Source organism: Zosterops lateralis, assembly GCF_965231275.1.
Source record: "Zosterops lateralis genome assembly, chromosome: 19".
In the NCBI taxonomy this organism is placed as follows: Eukaryota; Metazoa; Chordata; class Aves; order Passeriformes; family Zosteropidae; genus Zosterops; species Zosterops lateralis.
Window position 1 is genome coordinate 3,701,248 of NC_139779.1, and position 12,931 is coordinate 3,714,178.

The 12,931-nt window shown below is 46.0% G+C and overlaps 1 protein-coding gene across 1 annotated transcript in view; it reads right to left on the reverse strand.

The window, feature by feature from the left end:
- PIGL (phosphatidylinositol glycan anchor biosynthesis class L) overlaps positions 1-12,931 on the reverse strand; it is a gene marked incomplete at its 5' end in the record, with an annotated part of 52,319 nt that overhangs the window by 11,956 nt on the left and 27,432 nt on the right. Inside the window, 2 exons of the mRNA XM_083875066.1 lie at positions 1,906-1,973; positions 7,284-7,374. Of these exons, the coding sequence (XP_083731192.1) occupies positions 1,906-1,973; positions 7,284-7,374 (159 nt within the window). The remainder of the gene's footprint in view (positions 1-1,905; positions 1,974-7,283; positions 7,375-12,931) is intronic.

The following is a 12,931-nucleotide window of genomic DNA, read 5'->3' on the forward strand; positions in this document are numbered from 1 at the left end:
GCAGACGATACCTGGAGGGGAGAGGTCGTTTGTTTTTCTCCTGCCATGTAGCACTGGGGCCCCAGGGGCAGCCACTGCTGCTCTGCACAGCTCTGCTGGCACAGGGGGACACAGGAGAAGCCTCAGTTTGTGCTCCCAGAGCTGCCTGTTCTGGCCAACATGTGAGAACTCATCGGGGCACTGAGAGTCAGGAGTGATACAGTCACGCTCTACTTCCTCCATAACACAAACTGAAAAATAATGAGGGCAAGCAAGCCACTAAAAATAAACTTAACCTTTCAGCAGCCACGGCATCACTCCTGCCACATGCAGATGATGGGGCTACCATGATTAATTCTGCTGATTCAGGACTGGAAGAGAGACAAGACACAAACCAGCCCTTAGTTAATGAGGACTGCTCGTGCTCTGGTGTCCCTATCAACATGGATCTCATCAGCCCAGACAATGTTCTGCTCTAGCTGAGGACCAATGCAAAGCTCTGGGTTCAAGGGAATTGCAGACAATGAGCATTTTCTGCTAACACTAACCCTCTGAGACAAGAAGAGGGTTAAAGCCCACTGCACACACAGCAAACATAAAGCATGAAGGTGGGAAAGTGATTTCTGCACAGCCACAAAGTAAGACAAGAGTAGAAATGGGATCAAAATCAAGAATTTTCCTTACATTTCTCATCTGTAACTCAGCTGCTAACTTGTTTCCCCATGATCTCTTCAGGGTGGAGGAGGACACCTAACAACCTGCCTTTCATTCCTCTTTGTAGGTCAGACAGCACTTAGATGAGCAAACAGAGGTCCAGGCAGCTGGAAGCTCTTTAGTCCCTCTGTGCTAATGGTGTGAGCACTGGTCATCAACCTCTGCTCCTCAGTCATCAGCCTCTGCTCACCCCTCAAACTGTGCCTGAAACCATCTCCCCACTCAGCCCAAACAAAGACACTGCTTGCTTTAACTCCACCCCCTCTCCTCTGTTAAACTATTTCAGAAGTTGCTGGGAAAAGCCATGATCCCACTCTAACACTGAATTCCAGCCATCAAAGCTCTCAGCATCTTCCCAGAGGAGCTGAAGGCCCCAGTATGGGTTCTGTGGCACTGCAGATTTCTCTAGGCAAGTGAGAAAAGCAAATCGCTGTGATGTTGTCAGCAAGGAGAGCCAAAAGAATTTGTTTATTTGAATTGCACAGATGATTCAGAAAACAAATGGGTGCTATAAATACGAAGCTATACTTGCAAAGAGTTCTTCTCATGCCTGGGAAAGGCAGGGGCAGCTCTGGAGGAAAACTCTCTAGGACACAGTGAAGTCTGAATGAGCAGAGGGTTAAAGTACAATACAGTGCCTGTCTTGCCAGCAAAATTTGAGTGATTTTAATAAAGGGATTTTTGTCTATTAACCTCACCATCACAGCACGGAGACAGAGGGTCCCATAAGGTAAGGAATAAAGTGGGGAAGGAACTAAAGGACTCTTCCTAAAAATGGTAAATAGGGACAGCTCCAATGAAAGAGCAGTGTTCTTGGGGCAGAGAGGTAAATTCAGGTACCTGGCCAAGATGGCATCACCCTCTGGTGAAGAACTTTCCAAAAGCCACCTGCCGCCAGCTCAGGCATCAGGTATTCACACACTCTCCTCAAAGCAGGAGTGCAAAGTGATCTGAGGCATATTTTAGTGGGATCAAGGACAGGAAGAGCAAAGAGGGCCCAGTGAAAGGGACACTGGCACGGTCCCAGCTGATGAAACACTCAAAGAGGCTGCAGGTTATTTCCAGAGTTTCTCCACAGTGTCATGTCCCACAGCCTGGCACTGAGTTGGAGCAGTGAAGTGAACACTGGCCCTGGTTCTGCTCCTACAGCAGCACCAGGATGACCCTGCACCAGCCCAGGGAGGCACCCAGGGAAGTTTGCAGACATTGTACCTGACAGCAGAGTAGAGAGAGATGTGGTTGGCATGGCCACTCACTCCTCCTGCATCAAACGTCACCACCTGCAACAAAACCACACAACAAGAAGCATTTAGGAGCAGGAGGAGGAGCCTGAGCAGTTCCCAAATTTGACATCCAAGCCCTGTCCCAGCCCCTTGTGTCTAACGAGTTGTTTATGTGTTGCACAATGAGGCCTTGTGTGTGAACTCCTCATGCCACAGAAACACAACCAAACAAACAAGCCACTCTGGAACTGGATGACTACACAGCCCTAACAGCTTCAACAACAGAAAGATGACAAAGATCGTGTCCCCACTGGCAGGATGCACTTGTTACTTATTACCAGGGCAAAAGGTCACTTTCAAAGTGATCTGTTGCAAATGTGTTCCTGACCCGAGAAGTCCAGCTCTGTGAATCATTCCTGGGTCTGAGAACATCCTGCAGTGCCTGTGGATGACAGGGTGAAGCTCTGGTTTGCTGTGCAGTGAATTGCTGCAACATTGCTGCAACAGGAGCCACACAGGCACGACTGTCCTGGTTGTAATGAGGTTTCACCACAGAATAACACAGTGATCAAATAATCTGATAGGAGAAGAAGCCTTTTTAAACAATCTGAATGCATTTTTGTACAAGCAAATCAGGCTTTTCACTGAACGAGATTGTACAGTTAATTGATTCTCTGCAGGGAGAAATGGGAACTCCAAAATGCAGAAGTAATGTGTGAACACAGCACTGACCAGGCAGTGTCCAGAGCACAGAACAGCCCTGGCTCCCTGCCCTCAGACTCACCCACAGTGTGTCAGGGCTGAGGCATCACCCTGGGGCCTCACTCCCTCTGTGAGGCTGTGCAATGGGGACTTAAAGGCTCCCACTTCCAACCAAGCAGCAAAAGTAGCAGCACAGAGTGCAGAGTGGACAGGGAATGTGTGCCCATCCTCTTTCCAGGGAGTGGAAGTGGCAGTCCCTGAACAAAGCTCAGAGCTTGCTCTGGGAGAGGCCCAGCAGCAGAGCTCTCCACAGCTCCCTTCTCTGGGACCAGGAAGAAATCATCAACTCCCACGTTTCAGGCAATGTTTGCTTCCTTGCCAGCTTGTTCTCTCTTCAGGGAAGGAAATGCTACAGCCTTGCTCACTCACTGCACCTCCCTTCTCCAAATCTATTTTATATGCAGGGCCTGGAGCACTGGGTTAGAGATTAGGGGAAGATCAAAAGGCACCGTGCCCGTCCTGCAACTTGCTCCTCCACCCTCCATCAGGAGAGGCCTCTCAGACAGGGATATTGAGTCAAGAGGGAGAGGAAACACAGAGGCAGTGATAAGAAACACTTCAAACCCCACAAACTTCACACAAGCCTGCTTATAAACCCACCCACCCAGGACAAGCCCACGGTTAGACTTTCCACTTTGCCCAGTGGCTGCCAGCAAGCACCAGGTTGCTTTTTGCTGGCAGGAACTGGTGGGACCAAAATTGGTTTCATTCACCTACAAAGAAGCATTTTTTTGGGTCAACCTCTATTTCATAAGGAGAAAAAGGATGTGTTTAACCTTGGCTGCTGCTGCAGCACTACCAGAGACCTCTGCAGGGCCTGCCATGGTGCTGAGCCCTCCCCATGGATATCAGCTTTTGGAGGAGCTCATCTGCAAACACATGAAATTCTGCACAGCTCAGGGCGAGCACAGCACCCTGGACTTTACAGATAAGGAAAAAAACACACTCTGAAGTCACTGCTACTTCCCTAAGATGACAACATACCCCACTCACTGCAGGCAGAATAAATTCCTATTCAGGTGGATAACAGTGTGAGTCTGATAAGGGATGGACATGCACTAAACCTTTCTACTCAAAGAGGGTTTGTCTCTTCTGCCTGGTCCCTGATTTTCACATAACCTGTACAAACAGAACATTTTTAAGAGCAGTACCCTGCTGTTGAAATTAGCCAATGGGCTCTGAAATCTTTTGAAACATGCATGTGCACATACATATAAATACAACTGCATTATTCCTGTTTCCTTAGGAAATGAAGCTAAAAACCCCAGACCAGCCAAAACACACATTTTTTCTTCTGTGGAGGTTACAAGAGAACAAACCAGAAGACTGAGATAAGAGACTTCAGTGAGCAGACTAAATAAACTAATCATTGTTTTTACAAAACTGGCTCGGGCCAACTGTGGGAGCAACAAGGCTGGGTTAGGAAATATTCTTGACATGGGAATTATCTGTTCAGAAACACCTTTGGAGGTTTTTCTTCTCCACATCTGTTTTGAAATAGAAGCTGCTGAGCTTATGTAATGTCTGAACCAGCTGAAGAGACTACACAGAGCCCATTTTCAATTGCTGTAGTCCAGTTTACTGTTAGGACACTTACACCTGAATTGCCTGTCTCTTCAAATAAAGGAATTTTTAAGTACAATTCCCAAGGTATCTGCACAGTGATTTGGCCAAGATGGCATTGCCTTTGTCTGATCCCTCTCAGCACACATCTGGCTCTGGGACAGCAGGGATGTCCCACCCTAAATATATCATATATCATCTAAATATCTACATAAGCCATCTAACAGGGCTCTGATTCCACAGCACCACTTAAAGCAGGCAGCAATCCCATGTAAATCAATCCCTCTGGCTTCAAGGATTCATTTCATTGATAAGGAATTTGAATTTCTTTCTCGCATGCTGAAGATATTTTCACACGGGAGCATTTGCTCCTTGCACACGGTGCAGCTCCTGCTGGGCTGGCTTTTAACTCCTAACCTGAACCAGGCTGATGATGAAATCAAGCAAACAGTCAGGACAGGATGAGAAAACCTGAACATCTTCAAAGTGTCTGGGTTAAAAACAGGCTTAGCCAGTTCTGGGAGAAGGAAAGGCTGGGATAGTAAATATACTTCATGTGGAAATTATTGCTCAATGAAATCTTCAGGGCAAGAGGGAGTTCCCTCCCCACACCTGTTCTGAAATGGGAGCTGCTGCTGTTGCTGGTTTTTCTTCTGGGTGACCTTGGTATTCAGGAAATGGAGCTTTCACTAGTGGAAGCCAGAGCAGCAGCCAAGACAAACAGGTCCAGAAATCCCTTCCGGAGAGGGGAGAGCACAGAGGAAATTACTAAATTACCAGCAGAAGAGAAAACTCCTGAGAGGTCTGGAGTCCATGATCCCTCCCCACACCTCAAAGCTGAGGTTCTCCTCCTCTCCCTGGTGTCACACAGTGCTTCAAACACAGCACACATCTGCTGTGGGGACACAAAGGTCTCTGCTTTTTAATAAGGGCCATCCCTTAAAATGCCACAGCGAGCAACTCCACTTCTCATGGCCTTCCCCTGAGCATCTCTCCTTTCACTCCCAGAGGCCAGAGAGATACAAACTCCCTTTGAGCCTCTTCTGAGTTTGGAGATGTCTTTTGTGTCTGATTTAGGAGCAACAAGAGCCTCCCTGGAGTTCACACAATACTATGTAACTTCTTTTTTCACACACCAAACACTTTCTAATCTGGATCAAGACAGAGCAGCCTTGGCTGCCTCTCCCTGCAACACTGGCTTTTGCTTGTAAATCCAGCAGGCAGGAAATAATTTCCAAAGTCTATAAATTAGTTTTGGCTTTGAGTACACCAATCATTAATTTCTGTGTCTGCACTATCTAATGTAGAGCTTGGATGAAATATGTCCCTGTAGCTCCCAAAAAGATTGAGCTACTCCTGGACTTGCAGGGCAATTGAACAAATGAATAACCATGTAATGGAAGGGAACTACACAGAACATGTGGGACTCCTGGCCTTGCAATCCTTCCTTTCAGACATGCTGGAATTTCAGCCCCTGCTCCACTGCCAGATGGCACACAACATGTTCTGTAAATAAAGATAATAAAGATACCATTGTCCATGCTGTGACTACTGGGAGAACTGGGGAAAGTTTTCCCACTGGGAAAACTACAACAATACACACCTTCCAGTCATGTTGACTCCACTGAGTTGGTCTGAAACTCTGTTAGTTCTTGGCTTTTTCAAGGCTCTTTTAATATTCAATAGCAAATTCTACTAATTTCAACATCAGTGAAAAATGGACTCAAGTTTACCTTTCAAAGCAAGGCTGTTGGTTTAGGACAGCAGAGATATCACAGAGAGCAAGCTCTGAAGTTTTAAATTGCAGGATGTTTAACAAAGGTAATTAGGTGCTTCTCTTGCTGTTGTTGGCAAATCCAGTCTGCTCCTAAATGAATGGTATTACAGCAAACACCTGAGACCTGTGTGATTGCTTGGGACACTTCAAATAATGAACATTTCCAGAGCAGTTCATTACCAGCAGCCCTGAGAAGCTGCTCCAGCTGCCCTTGGAGCTGCTGCTGTGTCCTGCTGCAGTGATTTGTCCTCGGTGCTGCTCATGGAAGAGCAGATGGGAATGCAGGGGGCTCCCATCCTGGCAGGAAATGTTTCCTGCTCTGCAAACCCCACATTTCACTGCTCAGCTCTGTCAGTGGCAGACCCCAACCTCCCCCAGCACAAACAGCTGGAGTTTAATTTTCCCCGAGGCAAAATTTAATCCTTCCTAACCATCCAGAGGAGTTCTGGTGTTTTCAGAATTTCCTCTGGGGTTTTGGTGCACTTGTCCCCGTGCCCCTGAGAGTCACAAACATGCAATACAAACCCTCCTGTGTTTGGAGCTTTCAGATTAGATTAAAACCTATCTATTCAGGGGGCTAAAAGGGACAAAAGGAGTCCAGGAAAACTGCATTTGTCTCTGTGCACAGCAATGAATTTCATGGAAAATTAGCCTCAGAATCAATACAAAGTTGGATGCATGATGCTGGTTTTGTGCTCTTGAGGCTTTCATGCTACAGGAGATGTGGTTTCTTGTTTTGTGAAGTGCTGAAAGGCTTTGAGAGTTTCGTGATTTTGCTGCTAATCAGTGTGTGACAGTGCCATGCCTGATCAAAGCAGGGTTCAACAGAGAGGAACAGAACACAACCCTTTCCATGCCTAGGCCCTTATTCCTGTTCTGTGGGAAAAAAACCCCAAACTATTCCAGTGCCAGGAAATCTCCCCAGTTTAATATTCTTCAATCCTGACCTATAACCCTGCTACTCAAGCTCTCCAACACACACTCTGCCAATGGGCTTCAAATCTAAGCGTAAACCTAAGCCTAAAGCCCAAATGGGCTCTTTCCAACACAACATGGTTCCTTTAAAATACAGAAATCATTTGAAGAGTTAGAAAAGCAAAATTCCTCCACTGTTCATTTTTCACTGGGAAGAAAAGAAAACTCTCCTGAGGGAGAGCTTAACCTTAGAGACTCCAAAGAAAGCTTCCAGAGGGAAAGGCAAAGCTCAGAGCACTGGCTCAGGAGTAATTTGGTAATTGCCTGTGCTGCAGAAAGTGTCACATTACCAGGTTGATGTTCTTGGCTTCTATGTGCTTCAGGACAAGGGTGGCGAGGAGCTGCGTGTCCCACTCCACAGCAGGATCATCCGGAAGATCCCTGAAAATGAGAAGGGCAATCAGTCACTCCACTGCTGAGGACTTTGCAGAGAGAGATCTTCTTAATCATAGAATGAAATCAAGATAGATTCATTTACTGTATAAAACCACTGAACCTTATTTAAGAGTCTTACAGGCTTGGATATTGGAGGGTCGAAACACCCTCCACATGGATTTGCCAGGCTCTTCTTTCTCTCTTACCATCCAGGAAGACTTTCTGACTGCTTTACTTCAAGCAACATCTATTTTGTAAATTCTTTTTCTTGACTTATCCCAATCAAATTTAAAACCCCTTTAAAAACACATTTTTCTGAAAGATTTCCCAATCATAATCTACTGGGGAATTACATTGGGAAGGTACCAAGCAAACTTCTGCACTCATTTATTCAGGAATAATCCATTAACCACAACCAGAGGACAGTAGAGTTGTAATTATATGGCTTGGATTTGATAGTAGCAGTTCATGTGTTTATTTTGTGCTTTGCATACCCAGCTGGTATGCAGAGCATACTGTGACTGAACTCCCTGCCTGGTTATTTTGGATTGCAGGATTCTAGGGGCAGGGACCACGAGCCAAATGCAAAATAGCACCAGACAGCCAAGAGAACATTCCATATTTACACAACTGAGAGCTGAATGTGACCCCCCAGTCATTATGTTTGAATGATGCCAAGAAAACATTGCTCACAAAGTTGCAAAGGTTATTAGTAACAATAGGATAACACACAGCTGCTAAATCCCAATAATGACATGTTAAACTGGCCTTTTTCTCAGACCTTTTCCCTCCTCTGGAAGTCTGATAATCGCTGTGAGGTGGCTGAACAGCAAAATGACTACACAGCATTCTCCCACAGAGCCAGGGGCCTGGAGCTGAACTGATCCAGCTGTTTGCAGCACAGAGCAGGAGCCACATCCCAGCACTGCTCAGGCCCTGCTCCCTTCCCACACTGCAGGGATGGCAACTTCTGCAACAGAACTACAGGGAAATGTCTCCTTGGCACATTCCAAAATAAACCTCAGCCTGGAGCTTTATTCCTGAAGCCTTCAGGAGAGGTCTTCTGGCCACAGATTTCCTCACTGCTGTTAACAGTAGTTGGAATGGAAGGAAGAGCTTTATGTCCAAACTGACCATTAGATTTTCCCTGTTGTGTTCCATGTTCCTGCCCAGCTCAGACCTAAATAATGTGAATTAGAAACCCCAGCACAAGGGAAGGAGTTCCCACACATTCCAGCTCTGGTCCCTGTAGCAGCAGTACAGCAGCAGAAAGTTTTGTGTTGTTGGCAATTCCCTCTGGTACAGACAGCATCTCTGCCTGACGGACACCTGAATTTCACCACTGGAAAGATGCCCTGGTGCATCTGGTGGCTGCCTCATCTCACCTGCATCTCACCAGCTCACACACAGACTTTGATGTCTCCTGTTTGAGGAGGAAGTGGCCCTGGCAACCCTGAAGATATGACAAGTCCCAGCATGTCACAACAAGCCTTAAACTGAGCACATTTATAAATATGATTCACCTAAAGCATCCCAAGAAACAAGCACAGTGAGTCCAGGTGCAAGTCTGACAGTGCTTCAGCTGTTTGAATGATTCCTTCGAGGTCTGTCAAGCCTTACTCTGATAATATTAAAGCAGCAAATTAGTTTAACAGGGATTTTTACACTCATCACTTAACAGTGCAAACATCATTCTCCTTTTTGGATAGAGCTTAACTGGAGGAAGTGAAGAGTCCCATTAAAACAGGAAGGGTGCTCCAACAGTGAGAGGTCAGGAAAAAAAAAAAAAGTAGGGCTTGGAATTTATGATGTCCAGGAGGCTTTGGTGTCATAGCCACCGCACTCAGCTTTATTGGGCTGTCTCCAAAAAGGCTGCTGGGTAGTGGAGCAGGTTTTAACTAGTTTAGACAGATAAAGATCATCCTCGTCAATGGAAATGAACAGCTGGAGGCAACGGTTTAGAATCCCTGGAAACAAAACAATCTGAAGGCATGAGCAAATTAACTCCATCAACACTGAACTGATTAGGCAGGAATATTCTACCCAAAATTCTGCTTCTACCCAATTACTGCTGGTCACAGAGAGACCACTTACTGCCAGTAAGGAAAGGGAAATATTTTTCTTGCATCACATTTGTCAGGTAGAGAAGAGAAGCTGACCTTGCCAAACAAGAGACACTTGCACAGAAGCACATTCCTGACTCATTAATAGCCACGATGGCCCAGGGAAGTATTCCCAGCTCATTCTGCAAACACAAAAACTTACACACAGCTAAATGACAAAGCCAGAGTCACCCAGAGAAGTGAGGAGCAGAACTGGCAATAAATACATTCATCTAGACTGCTCCAGGAAGTGACTTTTCTTTTATGGTAAGAGTTTGTGTAATACTTTATGAAGTTGGAAATGTGTTCCCACGATAATAAGGGACCCACAGAAAGCACGAGACCAGTAATCTACTGCCTGTGCTCTGGATATCAACAATTGGGTACAATAAAGATGAAAAGGTGATGAAGAAAATCGAGTTCATATACAGCCATGCACAAGGACAGACTTACAGGAGATCTCCACATGCCCAGGGAACTCTGAAGGGACAACAAACTTTGAAAACTGCTCACAAAATCATACCTGAAAAAAATATTTTTCCTGATATCATAAATAAGTTCTCCCCAAACCTCAACAGTCCCCCGATGTGCTGCACTATTATAATAATATAGTGCTTTAAAATAGTGCTTTTACCTTCAGGACTTTGCATGAGAAACATTCAGCATTTCAATGGTTAACTGCACGCTGCCTTTTTGGCTAAGGCTGATAATGCCTCGGAGCTCAAGGTCGAAGGGCTGAGATAAAGGACTATAAAGGAGTGAAAATTAGCACATTCCCTGGAGCAGACTGGAGCTGGTCCCAGGAGACACCGTTCCCCTCCCTGTCCTCTGCCCCAGAGAGCTCCTTGTTGCTGCTGTCAGTCACTGCCACACATCAAGACATAAATCCTGCACCGGAGGCCTCCCAGGTCATGCTGCTGGAGGGGGCTGTGGGAAGGGCACAGGGGTTTGGGCACTTGGCCATATTTCCATCAAACTATTATGGTCTGGAAGGGATGTTTATGGCATTCCACGTGTCTGATATTGAATGCAGGTGGCTGCTTGGATGCAGGGAAAATGGGGAGAAAAAAATAAATTAATGGAATAAGGCTCCAGAAGAATTGTCTTCCCAGGAATTTTCAGTGAAATCCATGCTGTGCACTGTACAGGGAATTTACAGCTGTGCCAAAGGGATCTGCAGCCTCAAAGAGAGGGAAATGGGGAATTATGGTGCTGCAGCTGCTGCAGTGTGGAGAAGGGTCTGTCTCTGCTCACTGATTTCAGCAGTCACAGGAAACATCATTCAGAAAACAAAATCCTGCACCTTCCTATGTGTCCATCCACTGGTAGCAAGAACCAGACAGGACCCCTGGTTTTCTCCATCTCACTCCTTTGCTTTCCTCCCTGCCAAGCTGAGCAGAGCAGACACTGGCATCTGCAGCTCCCCTTGCCAAGGTTTGCCAAGGAAGGATGCAGGGGATGTCCTGGATATCCTGGAGCTTCTTTGTGGGGAGCTGCAGGAGCCCACAGCAAATCACATCAGCATAAGCCACCATCCCACCTTGTACAGGTTTGGCCCAGCAGCCTCACAGCTGAGAAGGAGAGATGTCAGAAATCACTGCCTGGTGCCAGCTCCTCTCCAGGCCTCCTCCTCTGCCTTCCCTGGGCTGGAGCTGCTCTCCCACCTCAGCCTGGCCATTGGAACACTCTGCACTTGGCCAGCACTGCTGGCCCTGCCAGCAGAGTGTTTTAGGGTCATCTTTCTAGGAACACTGGTGCTCAAGATGACCACGTCGCTGTCATTTGGGAGGTCACTTTTGGTCAAGGTAGAGATTTCAAAACCTTCACAGATATATATATTGCCAAGTTATACCCTCCTTACATGACAGACTGCTCAATCCCTGTCCAATTTTCCACTGCTCACCTTCCACAGAGCTTTCAGCAGCAGCCAGTGCATTCAGATGGACAATCCTCTCTTGAAGCCTTCCGTGTAATTTATTCTGCTCATGAACTAAGCTCTCATGACTGCTCTAAAGGTTAAGTTAAACCCAACAGCTGGGCTGTGTGATGGCCACGTGGCTCCACAAACAGCAAATGGGTTATGGGATAACCTTGAGATCTCCCCTCCGGAAATCTGTGAGCTGGGAAATCCCCAGGCCCTGTGGGCCTCTGGTTACCCCAGAGTCACCCCATGGGGACCAGCAGGGACCTCTTTGCCCTGACATGAAACCTTTGTGGGTGGCTTTGATAGGGAGCAAGCAATAGATTGATTTCTTGGAGACATTAAGGTCCCCATTTACACATTCCAAAATACCAGTGCAAACCTTTCAAGGTGCCCATGTGGTTTTCCATGTCACTGCACACCAACAGGGTCAGCATGAAAGAGCTTTCCCATTTCTTATTGCCTTTTAATCCTGCAGCACAACCTTAATCAGTCCAAGGCTAGGGAACCAGGAAACTTTTTGGCACAACTTCTCCTCCTTATCCCCAGTGCCTGATTTTACATTAAATCAGCCCAAAGGTCGGTGGGTTGATGGTGGAGGCAGGTGAGCTGCTGTGCACGAGGCTCCCAGCTGGGAACAACGACCACAGTGTGTTTGTTGGAACAGAGGATGCCCTTTGTATAAAGTTATAATTGTATGAAATGAACATCTGGGCAATGAAACTGGATCAAGAAGCAAAAGATCCCACAGAACAAAATGAGGTGAGTGCACAATTAGTGAAAAAGCCATGTGATGACTAGAGGCAATCAGTGACCTTTATATCACAGCATCAAAGTAATTGAAAAAACTCTGTAAACAGAAATTATTTCATGCTCTCCAAAGTAGAGCAGAGAGTTTTTATTTTTGAGATTATGCTAAGATAAGCTAAGACCGGCTAGCCCTGGGTCTTGAAGCACAGCCTCTAAATCCTGACTTTTATAATTATTTATAAATTCCTCTTCCTATAATGGGCAATTACAGACAGGAGGGAATTATTGCTGTTAGGCTGCATGTACATCTCTGATTCAATTGAAAATAGCCCACTTAGATAAATGATCAGCATCTTGCAACATCATGTTCTACAGAGAACAGATGCTGTGTGCTTATTGGAATGTAACAACCTCCAATTTGGGAGAGAAATGGACTTGAGCAGGATGCCAACTGTCAAACGAAAAGCCACCTACGACAGGGAAGCTGAAGAAATTTTTAAACCAGCAGCATCCTCCCTCTCCTCATAGTAAAGAAATACAGATTATTCTGAGAGTTTTATTTTAAGATTGGAAATAATAATCTTAGGGTTTGGTGTAGGTAGAGGATAAAGGAAGTGGGGAAGATGTTAGTGACTGGAATATTAACAGTAAAATATTCTGGGAGAGCTCTGCATGTTCCCACTGAGCCACAGACAAACCCAGCACAACTCTGGTGACACTCCAACTTCCTCCATACCTCCCCAAAGAGAAATGGTAATTAGGTCCTGAGGGAACACTTTTTTTTTTTTTT